This window comes from Nerophis ophidion, linkage group LG19 (assembly GCF_033978795.1).
Source record: "Nerophis ophidion isolate RoL-2023_Sa linkage group LG19, RoL_Noph_v1.0, whole genome shotgun sequence".
NCBI classification, from domain to species: Eukaryota; Metazoa; Chordata; class Actinopteri; order Syngnathiformes; family Syngnathidae; genus Nerophis; species Nerophis ophidion.
The window spans coordinates 22,818,460-22,834,331 of NC_084629.1; the positions used below are offsets into that span (position 1 = coordinate 22,818,460).

At 39.8% G+C, this 15,872-nt stretch overlaps 1 protein-coding gene and 1 long non-coding RNA gene across 2 annotated transcripts in view; one reads left to right on the top strand and one right to left on the bottom strand.

The window, feature by feature from the left end:
- The first annotated feature begins 8,705 nt into the window (after window positions 1–8,705).
- On the top strand, window positions 8,706–9,647 carry LOC133537845 (olfactory receptor-like protein DTMT). Its single transcript, XM_061878916.1, has one exon. The coding sequence runs from the start codon at window positions 8,715–8,717 to the stop codon at window positions 9,645–9,647; it is 933 nt and encodes a 310-aa protein (XP_061734900.1). The 5' UTR covers window positions 8,706–8,714.
- A 2,412-nt stretch (window positions 9,648–12,059) lies between these two features.
- The window catches only part of LOC133538189 (uncharacterized), a 34,903-nt gene continuing 31,090 nt past the window's right edge, over window positions 12,060–15,872 (bottom strand). The window contains exon 2 of the long non-coding RNA XR_009802942.1: window positions 12,060–12,716. This is a non-coding gene — a long non-coding RNA (uncharacterized LOC133538189). The remainder of the gene's footprint in view (window positions 12,717–15,872) is intronic.

A 15,872-nucleotide genomic window follows, 5' to 3' on the forward strand; every position in this document is an offset into this window, starting at 1 on the left:
AAAGTGTCACGACACACAATTGTTTTCGAATAAAATGATGCAAAAAAAAAAAAAAAAAAAAGACTTCTGATTGCTTGCCCTCATTTTTTTTTATTTTGAAGTCCAAACGGACACCATTATAACCACGTGACGTCCACCGACCAATCAGTGACGCGGCCTTTCAATCAAAGCTGCGTGTCGACTGTGATTAAAATATCGTTTCATCTTCTGATGTTTGTGACGGTTTGTAATGTTTTCTTAAATTTTCTTTAAGTTTGAATGATATTTTATGAAACCACTCACTAAGTAAAACTAATCGAGATTATAATTTTTGGGGGCGTGGGTGAAATCGCTTCATGAAACCAGATCACAATCACGGTACCTAAGGGGTTGTGTTGCAGTGTGTGCCCACGGAGAGGCGCTGTTGTCTTGCAAAAGACGTGTCAACACAAAGCATGGCGCGCGTCACCGCGTGTGTCTGTGCGCGCGCGCGCGGTTTGATCTTAAAGGTAATTTGAACTTCTCCCTTGGCGTCCTTCCTGATGATGCAGTGTTTTTCAGCCTTTCTTGAGCCAAGGCACATTTTTTTCATAAAAAAAAATATGGAGGCACACCACCAGCAGAAAAGGTTAAAAAATGAAACTCCACCAGCATTCTGTTTTTGTCTACCAGTACTTTGTAACCAAAAATCCTTTTGTTTTGCAGAGCCATCCCTATGCTTCAGTGCCTTTTCCTAGTGGGACTTGCCTTTTGTTAATTTTTGGTTTAAACGTTACATACCATGTTACCTGCACGCTGTCTACCGCTGTGCTCTGCATATTGGGATCACGACAAACCATCGTCTACGCCAGGCCCGGGCAATTATTTTGACTTGAGGGCCACATTCAGAGAAAAAAAGGTGTCTGTTTTTAGGAACACTGATACAAAACCACTCAATAATGTCTGATTGAATGCTAAACACGTTGTGACAGACCGCCTTCAAAAACGTAATGGAATTTTTAATTTTTTTATGAACTATAAAACACTGAATATTGACGAAATGTGAACGTCACACCCCCTTTCGATCGACATATTTTACAATCAAGTGAAACGCAACAGAAATGCAACGAACAGTGAAATATGAACGTGAAGGGTTCAAAACAAACTAACTTACAACCTGATGTATCACTAAGCTTTAGAACTTTGTTGTAAAAATCTTCTACAGCGTCCGTGGAAACGCTCACCACCCACACTACTTGGCGGCTCGTCTGAGCTGCTGTGACGTAGACTACCATAGTAACTAGTTAGATGACAATAGTAACTAATTAGATTACCATAGTACCTAATTAGATTACCATAGTGACTGGTATATCACCCAAAAACACATTCCAACCATTGAAATACTTTGTACTGTTGAAGACTTACGGTCATTAGGAATCATCACTGCACATCATAATGGCAGCTACACTTTCTATCTTAAAGATCTAAAAAAATATATTTGGGAATGTCCGGTGGGCCAGATTGAAAAGCTTAACGGCCACATGTGGCCCCCAGGCCTTAAAGGGGAACACTATCACAATTTCAAAAGGGTTAAAAACAATAAAAATCAGTTCCCAGTGGCTTGTTGTATTTTTTGAATTTTTTTTCAAAATTTTACCGGTCCCGGAATATCCCTAAAAAAAGCTTTAAAGTGCCTTATTTTCGCTCTCTCGAAGCCACTGTTCATTTTCCTGTGACGTCATACAGTGTTGCCAATGTAAACAAACAATGGCAAATAGCACAGCAAGATATAGCTACATTAGCTCGGATTCAGACTTGGATTTCAGCGGCTTGAGCGATTCAACAGATTACGCATGTATTGAAACGGATGGTTGGAGTATGAAAGTATTGAAGAAGAAACTGAAGCTATTGAGCGAATAGCTATTGACGCTATTAATAGCCATAGAATGGCCGAATAGCTGCGTTAGCATCGCCTGTAAAATGTGCGGACCAAACGATCAGGACTTTCGCATCTTGTGACACTGGAGCAACTTAAATCCTTCGATTGGTAAGTGTTTTTTTCGCATTAAATGTGGGTGGAAGGTAACGTAATATAGTTTCAAATGTACATACAGCTATAGCCTAAATAGCATGTTAGCATCGATTAGCTGGCAGTCACGCCATGACCAAATATGTCTGATTAGCACATAAGTCAACAACATCAACAAAACTCATCTTTGTGATTTCGTTGACTTCATCGTTGCGAATGCATCTGCAGGTTATCCATACATTTCTGTGCCATGTCTGCCTTAGCATCGCCGGTAAAATGTGCGGACACTCCGGCACATTTGATGGGGTCTGGCGGTAGATTTCTTGTCACTTTCGCATCTTCGGGCCAGTGGTGCAACTTGAATCCCTCCCTGTTGGTGTTGTTACACCCTCCGACAACACACCGACGAGGTATGATGTCTCCAAGGTTCCAAAAAATAGTCGAAAAAACGGAAAATAACAGAGCTGAGACCCGGTGTTTGTAATATGTTTGAGAAAATGAAAATGGCGGCTTTCTTACCTAGGCAACGTCATGTACTGACGTCATCGCTTCAAGAGGGCTAAACAGAAAGGCGCTCAATTCGCCAAAATTCACCCATTTAGAGTTCGGAAATCGGTTAAAAAAATATATGGTCTTTTTTCTGCAACATCAAGGTATATATTGACGCTTACATAGGTCTGGTGATAATGTTCCCCTTTAAGACATGTCTTTTTTTAGTATACTTTTGCAAGGGTATTAACTGTTCCCATTATAACAAGATAACATTAGCATGCACATTTTTTAGGTTAACTTTTTAGCTAGTTTTTTTCTATATTTTAACTTTGGGGCCATCTTAGAAGTACATTAACGTGTTCTTTGTCATCATGCGGATTATGCTAGAATTCTAGCTATTTGAACCTAAATATCATGGCTTCTGATACTTGGCGCAATCTTAGAAGAATACTACCTTTTCCTATATTAGTATGCTAACATTAGCATGGTAACATCTTATGCTAGCATGTTAGCTCTTTTTTTTAATCATTTTAACCAAAAAAATAATGGATTGTGAGACATGTCTCTTTCATACAAACATACTACATTTTTATGCTGACGTTTTATGCTCGCTCTTTAGCTTCAATCAGACGTACACAGCGGAAATAACAGGCCCATCTAAATTTCTGCAGGAATGTTCCATTTGTTTTAATCAATTTTTTGCATTTATATGCAAATTGCCCCCCCGCGATCCCGAACGGGACAAGCGGTAGAAAAATGGATGGATGGATGGATGCAAATAGGAGGTTCCATGCCCCAGATGATTTAAAGGAGTCATGTCATTATTTTCTTTCCACATTTAAAACACTTTTTTGTGGTCTACATAACATGTTTTGGTGGTTCTTTGTACATGCATGTGCAAGTACGAGCCAGTCTGACAAGACTACGATGGCGGACGAGCGCAAGGCACTTTGGGTACATTTAAACTGTGCTGTCCTGAAGTCAATTGTTAATATTTTTTACATAATGACTTGATTATACGTTTGTATTGTTTATACAATGTGCAAAAACATATATAGTGACTGCAATGCTTTGATTTTGAGCTAAAGTTGTTTTTATTTCTTGTATGCTATAATCGATAAACAGCAATTGGATGATGTCACGTCAGCTAAATTACTTCCTGTTGGTTGACTTCCGGAAATTGTCTGAAAGCAAGTCATACATGTTGCTGTCCTCTGTAATAAACTCTGTGGCCATCCTACACAAAGCAGCATAGAAGCAATGCCGTAAATTGTCTTGAACAAGTTACGAACATGTCAGACATGTTAAAAAAGTAATAGTGTCGATATGTTGAAAAGAATTGTCGAATTAGAGATGTGTTCAGGCAGATGGGGGTCTCCCTATCCTGGACATTTTGGGACATTAGTTACATTTTGTATGTAATAGTAGACAAATACAGAGGCAATAAGTATGTTTTTATCTTAGACAACTTTTATTGATCTACAAGGGAAATTGTTCAAAAATCTCTTATTCTCTTTATTTTTTCAGTTTTTCACAGTCATGTAAATAATAATAATAATAATAACAATAATTATAAATTTCACTTATAAGGTGCCTTTCTGGGCACCAAAGGACACCGTACAAAATCAAAACAATAAAATCAATTGGATAAAAACAACAACAAAGATCGATAAGATATACAATGAATAAGCAGTCAGGAAGAGGTGTGTTTTGCGTCTTGATTTGAAGAGGGATATTGAGTCTCAGTTACGAAGGTCTGGTGGTAATGAGTTCCAAAGATGAGGGGCTGAGCGGCTGAAATCTTGGGTACCCATGGTGGACAGTTTAAATAAGGGGACAGTGAGATGGATGGATGAAGAGGATCATAGGGAATGTGAGGACGTGGCGACATGGAGCAGGTCAGAGAGAAATGACGGAGAAAGGTTATGGATAGCTTTGAAAGTGAGGATAATTATTTCAAAGTGGGCACTGTTTGATGGGTAGCCAGTGGAGTTGCTGCAGAACAATGGTGATGTGCTGTATTGAAGGGGTTCTGGTGATTATCCGGGCTGCAGAGTTCTGGAGAAGCTAAAGTTTGTGAAGTGACTTGTTAGAGAGACCAAACAGGAGAGAGTTGCAGTAGTCCAGGCGAGAGGTGACAAGGCTATGGACTAGTATTGCAGCAGTATGTGGGGTAAGGCAGTGTTTTTCAACCTTTTTTGAGCCAAGGCACATTTGTTTCATTGAAAAAAATCTGAGGTACACCCAAAGTAGAAATCATTAAAAAACAAAACTCAGTCGCCGATATCGACAATAAAAAGTAATTCTCGCAATTGTTGGATATGAATTCAAACCATAACCAAGCATGCATCACTATAGCTCTTGTCTCAAAGGTGTACTGTCACCACCTGTCACATCACGCCTTGAATTATTTTGAGTTTTTTTGCTGTTTTCCTTTGTGTACTGTTTTAGTTCTCGTCTTGCCTTCCTATTTTGGTGTTTTTTCTGTTTTGTTGGTATTTTTTCTGTTACAGTTTCATGTCTGCCTTGAGCGCTATTCTCCACACCTGCATTGTTTTCGCAATCAAGACTGTTTAAGTTGTGCGGACGCTTTTCTTCGTGAGGACACGGTCGATTGTCATGTAATGTACGGATGTACTTTGCGGACGCCCTGTCTGCGCCACACACTGTAAGTCTTTGCTGTCGTCCAGCAATTTGAGTTTTGTTTACTTTGCAGCCAATTTAGTGTTAGTTTTGTTTTGCATAGCCGTGCCTAAGCTTTAATGCCTCTTCTTAGGGGCACTCACCTTTTGTCTATTTTTGGTTAAAGCATTAGATACCTTTTTACCAACACGCTGAAGTCTGCATGCTTCCACCTACTTATATGGAAGAGTTTTGATTGATTGATTCATTGAGACTTTTTTTTTAGTAGATTGCACAGTACTCCATATATTCCATACAATTGACCAATAAATGGTAACACCGAAATAAGTTTTTCAACTTGTTTAAGTCGGGGTCCACGTTAATCAATTCAAGGTAATTAGTAAAACATGGTTACAGACAGTACAGACACTCAACAACGGCAGATTATTTACGGATTACAAATATTTGGGTGCAAAAAATATTTTCAACCCAATTAGGTGAAATTACATAATCTCCCACGGCACATCAGACTGTATCTCACGGCACACTAGTGTGCCGCGGCACACAGTGGTTGAAAAACACTGGCGTAAGGGATGGGCGAAGTTGATAAATGTTTTGTAGATGAAAGTAAGCAGACCGGGTAATGTTGTTTATGTGGGCTTGAAAAGAGAGTGCTGTCGAGGATGACACCTAGACTCTTCACTTGGGAGGAGGGTGAGAAAGAGGAATTGCCAAGAGTAACGGACAAGCTGTTGGTTTTAGATTTTGTACCTACAAGTAAGATTTCGGTTTTATTACTATTGAGTTGAAGTAAATTAGGATAAGAACCACTGCTTGAGTTCACTGAGGCAGTCTGTAAGGATGGAAGGAAGGAGGAAGAGAAGCACTTGGTTTGGTTGAGACTTAGAGCTGGGTGTTGTCCGCATAACAGTGAAAATGTATGAAGGGGAAGAATGTAAATGACAAAAAGCAGGGGACCAAGAACGGAGCCATGGGGCACACCAGAGGAAATGGGAGACGGAGGGGATTTGAATGAACGCAGTTAAACAAACTGAGTGTGGTCAGAGAGATATGATCTAAACCAGTGAAAGTGTGTGTTTGTGATGCCAATACTGTGCAATCTATGTAAGAGGACAGTGTGTGAAATGGTATCAAAGGCTGCAGTGAGATCGAAGAGGATTAGGACAGTGAGAATACCAGAATCAGCTGCCAGGAGGAGATTGTTTGTGCTTTTTACAAGTGTTGTTTCACTGCTTTGCAGGGGGCGGAAACCAGACTGGAATTGTTCATACATGAAGAAATGTCACAAGTAATCATTGACTTCGGTTTGGCTTGGTGTTGAGTCAGCGTCTCAACACGTCCTACGAGAACTCTAAATATACCATACATTGATAATCTGCTGACAGTTTTCACAATGTGTGACGTCACCAATTGTGCACATTTCAAACAGCTGGTTTGCGGAAGCTGGAACTAAGGCAAGATTATTTCATAAATATCTCCGCAACGCCTCCACGGTTTGATTTCTAATTGTCGGGACTTATATGGATCACAAATTCACGACAGCAGGTACCAAAAGGTAGGAAAAGTTGTTTTGTTCATATTAGGGCTAAGTTCTCTGCCTGTCTTTGAGGCAACTATATGACTAAGAATGAAAACTTGCTACCAACACTACCGTATTTTTCGGACTATAAGGCGCCCTTAAAATCCTTTCATTTTCTCAAAAATTGACAGTGCGCCTTATACCCCGGTGCGCCGAGTGTACAGAATAATTTGGGTTGTGCTTACTGACCTTGAAGCTAATTTATTTGGGGACTGCGTGGCGAAGTTGGTAGAGTGGCTGTGCCAGCAATCTGAGGGTTACTGGTTCAATCCCCACCTTCTACCATCCTAGTCACGTACATTGTGTCCTTGGGCAAGACACTTCACCCTTGCTCCTAATGGGTCCTGGTGAGAGCCTTGCATGGCAGCTCCTGCCATCAGTGTGTGAATGTGTGTGTGAGTGGGCGAACGTGGAAATACTGTCAAAGTACAACCCATTTACCATTTATTTGGTAGATAGTGAAATGATAAGGTTGACCAGTAGATGGCAGTCACACATAAGAGATATGTGTATACTGCAATATGATGGCAGTCACACATAAGAGATACAGGTAGACTGCAATATGACTCAGATAAACAACACCAAAATGTTATATTGCACGCTACACCAGTACAACAAAAATGACGGAGAAAAGACGCTGCGAGTGAGCCACGTAAATAAAACCGCCCCCAAAACGGCGCAACCTGAAGCGACTGTCAGAAAGTGGCTTGAAGATGATCCATAAAACATAACCTATGCCAGTGGTCCCCATCCACCGGGCGATTGGTACCAGGCCGCAGAAGAATTTCTTATTATTTTTTTTAATTTTTTAATTTTTTATTAAATCAACATAAAAAAAACACAAGCTACACTTACAATTAGTGCACCAACCCCCAAAACCTCCCTTTTTCATGACAAAAAAAATAAATAAACAAATAAATTCCCCCCCCCCCCCCCCCCCTTTCCCCCCACCGGTCGGCGGGACAAATTATCAAGCGTTGACCGATCCGCAGCTACAAAAAGGTTGGGGACCACTGACCTATGCAACATTTTGACCAAAGAACCACCATTACATATTATGTAGACCAGTGGTCCCCAACCTTTTTGTAGCTGCTCAAACGCTTGATAATTTGTCCCTTTGTCATGAAAAAGGGAGGTTTTTGTCATGAAAAATTGAGTTTTTTTTGAGTGGGTGCACTAATTGTAAGTGTATCTTGTGTTTTTTATGTTTTAATTAAAAGAAAATCTATATATATATATATATTTTTTTTTTTTAATTAAAAAATAATTAAAATTAATAAAAAATTCTTCTGCGGCCCGGTACCAATCGGTGGTTGGGGACCGATCCTTTTTTTTTTTTTTTTTTCTTTGTCATGAAAAAGGGAGGTTTTTGTGGTTGGTGCACTAATTGTATGTGTATATTCTGTTTTTATGTTGATTTAATATTTTTTTTTTTTTTTTTCTTGTTAAATAAAAATGAATAAAAAATTCTTCTGCGGCCCGGTGGTTGGGGACCACTGATGTAGACCACAAGGAAGTGTTTTCCATTTAGAAAAAAATAAGAACATGAGCCCTTTAATGCACCCTATAATCTGGTGCGTCTTTTGTATGAAAATAGACCTGACTGCACCCGCTCATCGGCAGTGCGCTTTATAATCCGGTGTGCCCTATGGTCTGGAAAATACTCTGATTGAGCAATGGCCTCCTGACCGCCCACTGGTGGGCCTTACATTAGACAAGAAGAAGCCCGTTGAGATTGGTCCGATGATTGTAACGGTTCAAAAGATTAGAAAACGCCTCCTAAACTTGTAGGCCAATCATAGGCAGTCTTCATTTGATAAGTTATCCTTATCAGGTGGACGACTTCTCACTCTCCTCAGCATTGACTGCTCACAACACGTTCCATCGACATTACCGTGAAGACTTGGAGCTTATTGACATGACGGCAGCGCTTGGTGGAGCTCTTAATGAGATCCATGGAGGGTGAACAAGTTTTATAAAAATAATTACTAGACTGCTTTTCTTTTTGGAGTCATGGATGCGGAATTTAATGGAACATATATAACTCTTGGTGGTTATGTAGACGTGGACAAATATGGATATGTGTACTTTGCCATCTTGTTGACAATATATATTCTCATCCTCTGTACTAATTGTACCATTATGTGTCTAATCTGCATCCACAGGAACCTTCATGAGCCTATGTACATTTTCATTGCGGCTTTGTCACTCAACTCTGTTTTGTTCAGCACTGTTCTCTACCCCAAACTTTTCATTGATGTCTTATCTCAAAAACAGATCATTCCTTATTCCACATGCATGTTTCAGTTTTTGGTATTTTATGTGTTCGGCAGTTCAGATATCTTACTGCTGTCAGCCATGTCTTATGACAGGTATGTGTCTATCTGCAAACCTCTGCACTATCCAACTATCATGGGGACACGAAAGGTCATTGTCCTCTTGACTGTGGCCTGGTTACTACCTTTTTGCCAGTTTTCTGTGTCAATAGTAATCATGGCAAACCACAAACTGTGTCACCTTACATTAGAAGGTTTTTTTTGCAACAATTCAGTTTACAAGCTTCACTGCATGACATCACCCATTCTCAACGTGTGGGGGTTAGTCAGTTTAGTCAATCTCTGTCTCATTCCTTTTCTTTTCATCATTTTTACGTACGTGAAGATATTTATAATAACTTATCACAGTTGTTTGGACGTCAGGAAAAAGGCCGCAGAGACATGTATACCTCACTTGATGGTTTTATTCAGCTCCTATTGTTTAGGGTTTTTTGACATCATCATGGCTCGAAAGGAGTCGGATTTTCCTAAAATTGTACGTTTAGTCATGACTTTACAAATTGTGGTGTATAATCCTCTGTTCAATCCAATCGTATATGGAGTGAAAATGAAAGAAATCAAGAATTACATCAAAAGATTGTTTAGTTGCCCGGAAAACAAAATAATATGATCACTCTTGTTTGCAGTGAAGTCTCTCTTTCTCCATTTAATCATTAGGAAAAAGTCATTTACATTATCATATGGTGTTGTAAAAAAATTATATATGAGAAAAGGAAGCTAGGAACCAAATTATTTCATGTAAATTAATATCTTGAATTGTATTTCTTAATCAATATTGATTAAGATATTTATTCATCTATATACCATATTTTTTGTACTATAAATCACAGTTTACTCCGGAGCGACTTATGTGTGAAATTATTAACACATTACCGTAAAATATCAAATAATATTATTTATCTCATTCACGGAAGTGACTGAGATGCTGGTGCAGTTCTACTCAGCAGTCCATCCTCACCTCCTCCATCACCGTGTGGTTCCCCGGCGCCACAGCGCATGGTAGGTGCTGCTGAGAAGATGATTGGCTGCAAACTGCCACCCCTCCAGGACCTGTTCTCCTCCAGGACCAGCAGGCGTGTGGGTCGGATCACAGCTGACTTTTTTCACCCTGGACACAAAATATTCTCCCCTCTTCCCTCGGGCAGGAGACTTCCGTCCATCCAGACCCACACCTCCCGCCACCTGAACAGTTTTTTCCCCTCGGCCATCAGACACGTGAACAATAACAAGATCTGATAGCTCACTTACAGCTCATATTATTCTATTCTGTGTTATATGTCTTTTATGTTGCACGATAGCGCCAGGTAAAATTCCTAGTTTGTGAACCCGTTTCATGGGATTTATCGATTAGGAGTGACAGATTGTTTGATAAACGTATATCATGTTCTATATGTTATAGTTATTTGAATGACTCTTACCATAATATGTTACGTTAACATACCAGGCACCTTCTCAGTTGGTTATTTATGCGTCATATAACGTACACTTATTCAGTCTGTTGTTCACTATTCTTTATTTATTTTACATTTCCTTTCAAATTTCTATTGGTGTTGGATTTTATTAAATAAATTTACCCCAAAAATGTGACTTATACTCCAGTGCGACTTATATATGTTTTTTTCCTTCTTTATTATGCATTTTCGGCCGGTGCGACGTATACTCCGGAGCGACTTATACTCTGAAAAATACGGTACTGCATTTATTGATACGTTCGTTATACAAAGCGTGTCACTTTTACTCATGTATTTGTTCATCATCCATGCATCCATAATCTTTCCAATCCAAGAAATTTAAGTGAAAATTATTTTTAAATTAATAGCATTTAATGTTATTTGTACATTTATTTACTCAATAATGTAATTTAACACTATTTTCCACTTCATACACGTACTGTCACACATCCTCTGTTCTTTTTTCTCCTGATTGTAAAATGTTATAATTTAAACGCAGGAAGTGAACAAAATATCAGTCATTGCTGAGATTTGGAGAAAAGATAGGATTAAATAAACACTTTTTCACATATTTTGAACTGTGTATATACAAGCGTGATTCATTTTAATGTAACTTTCAGGCAAATTTGCAACAACTAAAACAATCAACATTACCACTGTATATTGATTTAAAAATAAACATACAATTTGATTGTTGACCCTGTATACACCTCAATAAACTATCCTGGCATTTACGTTTGTGTTTGCATTTCTTTGACTGTCAAGGTATAGAGGGGGCTTATGATCATGGCCTAGGATTTTGCAAAATATAAAGATTTTTTCCTCTAATTTAAGTTAATCAGTTATAAAACACAACGTCATAAAAGTTAATTAAAAAAAATTAAAAAGTCCAACAATAGGGTTATTTGAACCAAATTAGGAATCTGAGCTATGATCAAGTCCATGTTTGAATTAGGTGATGAATATAATATAATTATTCTTCAAAAGTTCTATTTTGGTTTCATCTGACCACATGACATTCTCCCAATCCTCTGCTGTATAATCCATGTATCCATTTTGGTATAAACTCAACTCGTCGTGTTTGGAGGAAGAAGAATACTGAGTTGCATCCCAAGAACACCACACCTACTGTGAAGCATGGGGGTGGAAACATCATGCTTTGGGGCTGTTTTTCTGCTAAGGGGACAGGAGGATTGATCCGTGTTAAGTAAAGAATGAATGGGGTCATGTATCGTGAGATTTTGAGCCAAAACCTCCTTCCATCAGTGAGAGCTTTGAATGTTTGACCAAAAACTTATTTTCCACCATCATTTACAAATACATTCTTTAAAATTCCTACAATGTGAATTCCTGGAATTTTTTTCACATTCTGTCTCTTACAGTTGAAGTGTACCTATGATGAAAATTACAGACCTCTGTCATCATTTTAAGTGGGAGAACTTGCTCAATCGGTGGCTGACTAAATACTTTTTTGCCCCACTATATATATACTGTATATATATCAGGGTTGTCCCGATACCAATATTTTTGTTATGTACGGCGGAGGAAAGGAGACGACACCACGGCAGTACTGCGGTTTAACAGGTTTATTTAAACCTTTGATGAGTGTATAGGATGTGTATGCTACACCAGAATGATGCAAGCTGTTCTCAATGTGGACCAGAGCATCCACATCACCACCAAGGAACTGTATGGGCAACTGCCGAGGCTCAGCAAGAAGGTAACAACTAGGAGGATGAGGCTTGCCGGCCACTGCCACATACATCGGGAGCCCCCGACCAGCAGGCTGGTTCTATGGGAACCAACGCACGGGCATCGATCGCGAGGATGTACCGCGCTAACGTACGGGCACATCCTGAAGAAAGATGCGGGAGCTGAAAGGTCCACGGAACTGGCCAGGTGTATGGAGCACCGGAATGATTGGAGACTCTGATGGAAACTCGTCTGAGGACGACTGAGAGATGCTACTTCAAGTGAATGTGTGAGGACGATGTGCTCAATTAACAATATAAATTTTACCAGGGGTTGCTGTCTGTGCGTGTTGGATCAATTCTTCATCGAACCAAGGGGGCAAGGCAAAGAGGCAGTCTGTGGAGAGGCAAGCAGTCGAGGGTTGGAGAGAGGCAAATATGTCCGTGTCCAAGCAGAGGTCGAAGATCGGGGAAGGCAGTCATCAATCCGGATGGAAGTTGAGAAGCAATACTCGACCACAGGATACGGGGAAGACACTGAGGAAGACACAAGGGACATAAACTCGGGAACACGGAAAAGACACAGAGAAGGCGAGCAAAGAACGAGGGAGGAATGCCAGACGTGATGCTTACTGTGAAGATAGGCTATGTTCTGGCAAAGGTTCCTCGGGTCCGCTGTTTTGATAGCTTGTTTTGTTTCTCACGTTTTGGACCCCTTCCTTTGTCCGAATAAATATCTGTTTCCGAAATCCTGCATCTGTGTCCACAGTCCTATTCGGGTCGTGACATCGGCAAGGTTGTGGTAGCAAGTCGGTATCAGCGCCAGATCGGCTTGAGGAACAAGGGTTCTGGGACAGTGGACTGGGGGAGACGCGGACTTGAGGGGTCTCATCGAATAGAAGAGCCAATTCGATGAGACCCTGCAGGATGTGGGTCTGTCCCTTAGCAGTCCATTCTTAATCACTTCCGAGAGGCCACGACGGAACGCGCTCTGGAGCGCCCGGTTGTTCCAGCCACTGTCAGCAGCAAAGATCCTGAACTCCAGGGTGTAGGCCGCGGCGGAGCGTGGTCCCTGCTGGATGTGTGTAGTGTAGGTGCCCCACCTCGTCCCCCCCCATCCTTGGGGTGTTCGAAGACGGCCCGAAATTCAGCACGGAAAGCAGTGTAGTCCGTGCTCAGGCCCACGGTTCTGTCCACGGCTGCCTGTCTTGAGTGCCGGTCTGGTGAGCAGAGCAAAAATGAAGGCGATATTGGCCCCATCAGTGGAATAGCGCGAGGGCTGGTGTTGAAAAATTAGGTCACCGGATATGTCCTCTTTTGCGGGGCTGTCTGGGTGGAGTTTCTCAAATGCCTCAAATGTCCGGCATTTTAAGTTAGGGTTGCATGTATTTTTAATGTACGTTCAGGGTTAAGAAGGGTTTAAAAACTAAACAAATTGTGCACGCAGCAGCATTCGTGAGGGAGGGGCAGAGACATAGAGAGCAAGAGAGTTATGATAAACACGCATGCGTCGCCAGGCTCTGCTTTTTACCCATAGATTTATCAGATTTAATTTTTTATTATCTATAGCAGGGGTGTCAAAAGTGTGTTCCGGAAGCCATATGCGGCCCACAGCTAATGTTTTAAAGGCCCACGGCACATTCTAAAAATACTATTAAAATAAACAAAAGTGAAATAAAAAATCTTAAAGGCTAAATGTAATTTAGAAAAAGTTGCAACATTGACTAATAAAACAAAGCTGTTTTTTTTCATTCAAACTGTCATTGCTCAAAACAAAATATTGAACCAAAATCAATGTTATTATGAATTATTGACCTATCCAAGGTTCTGATTACTTCACATCTAATATCCACTAAGAAAAATATTTTTGGTGAAAGATGTTGCATATTTGTCAAATAAATAACCAAAACAATTATATTTTGTTGTTTTCTTACTGTACCGAAAATGAACCGAACCGTGACCTCTGAACCGAGGTACGTACCAAACCGAAATGTTTGTGTACCGTTACACCCCTAATCATTCCATAATGTCATGTTTGGTGATCATGTTTGGTTGGGCTATGTTCTGTTTGGTTTTTGCACTCTGTCAGTTCTTGGTTTTTCACTCCCTGTTTTGTCACCTTGACTACCAATCAGTTCACCTGTCCTCACGACTCACGCACCTGATTCATTTGAACCCACCTGTTTTCAATCACCACATCAATATTTAAGCCTGTCATTTTCTGTCGGTCGGCCTGGCGACATCACACTCCTGACACTTCTGATTGCTCACTTCTTGCCATAGTTTCATGCTTTTCACGTCACAGTAAGTGTAGTTTTGTTTCATATCCTTATTCTGTTCATGTGTTAGTTTTGTTCCTGCGTTAAGTTTGTTCCCCGCCTTGTGCGCTCATTGTTTTTGTAGTACTTTCAAGTGTTAAAATTAAATTATGTTTGTACCTTCTACGGTTGTCCAGAAAAGTCAGTTTGCATCCTGGGAGAACCAACCTCGCCGCAAGTTGCGACCCCCCGTCCCCGTCATGACACATAAAGCATATAAACCAAGCAATAACTTATTGAAACATCAATATAATTTAGAATGATCACATCAGAAATAATGGTTCTTAGATTTTTTCTTTGGTATATACATTTTGTCAACGCCATATGCGACTGTAAATGATGGGGTTTTTTTCAGGATTGCGTGGAAAAATAAAAATTTAAATGTGTGATCATATTCTTTTGTTCGCTAATAGACAAAACGTCAATGGTCCTTGTGATAATAGTCATCATGTCAATGGTCAACATGCCATTGGTAAATATGTCTATGGTCTATACGTCAGTGGTCATCAAGTAATTGGTCAATATTTTAATTTCAAACTAAGAATAGTCCCAATGCCAAAAGTTATCATGTCAATGGTCAACATGTCAATGGATCAATGGTGAACATGTGAAAGGTCAATATGTGATTAGACATTTTTTTTATTTCAAAATATGAATGGTCCCAAGATCAATGATCAACATGTCAATGGATTATAGTCAAATATTCATCATGTAATTGTTCAAAATGTTTTATTTCAAAACATCAATTTTCAATATGTCCATTGTCAACATGTCCATTGTCCATGTGTCAATGGTCCCAATGTCAATGGTCAACATGTCAATGGACATCTAGTCAAAGGTCAACATGTCAATAGTCACCATGTAATTGTTCAAAATGTTTAATGAAAAAAAAATCAATGTTTAATATGTCCATTGTCCTTCTGTCGATGGTCATCATGTAATTGCTCAAAGTTTCAATGATTAAAATGTCGATGCTCAATATGTAGTCAACATGGTTATTGTCTCATTGGCCAACATTTTTCATTTGAAAATATCAGTGTTCAATATATCAACGGTCAACATGTTAAAAGCCATCATGTCAAAGTGTGGGGCGGAGGGGCATATTTGGTAGAGCAACTGCGTCAGTAACTTGAGGATTCCAGGTTCAATCCCCACGTCTGGCATCTTAGTCACTGTCCTTGTTTCCTTGGGCAAGACACTTATCCCACCTGCTCCCATTGCCAAAGTAACTCAAAGATGTCGAAAATGGGTTTCAGAATGTAAAGCGCTATATAAATATAATTCACTTCACTGAAATGGTCATCACATCAATAGTCCATCCATGTATCATGTCAATTCTAACCATGTAATTGGTCAAAAAGTTCAATGTTCAATA

Coding starts and splice junctions, on each gene's coding strand:
- LOC133537845 (XM_061878916.1), top strand. CDS start 8,715: ATGGATGCGGAATTTAATGGAACATATATAACTCTTGGTGGTTATGTA.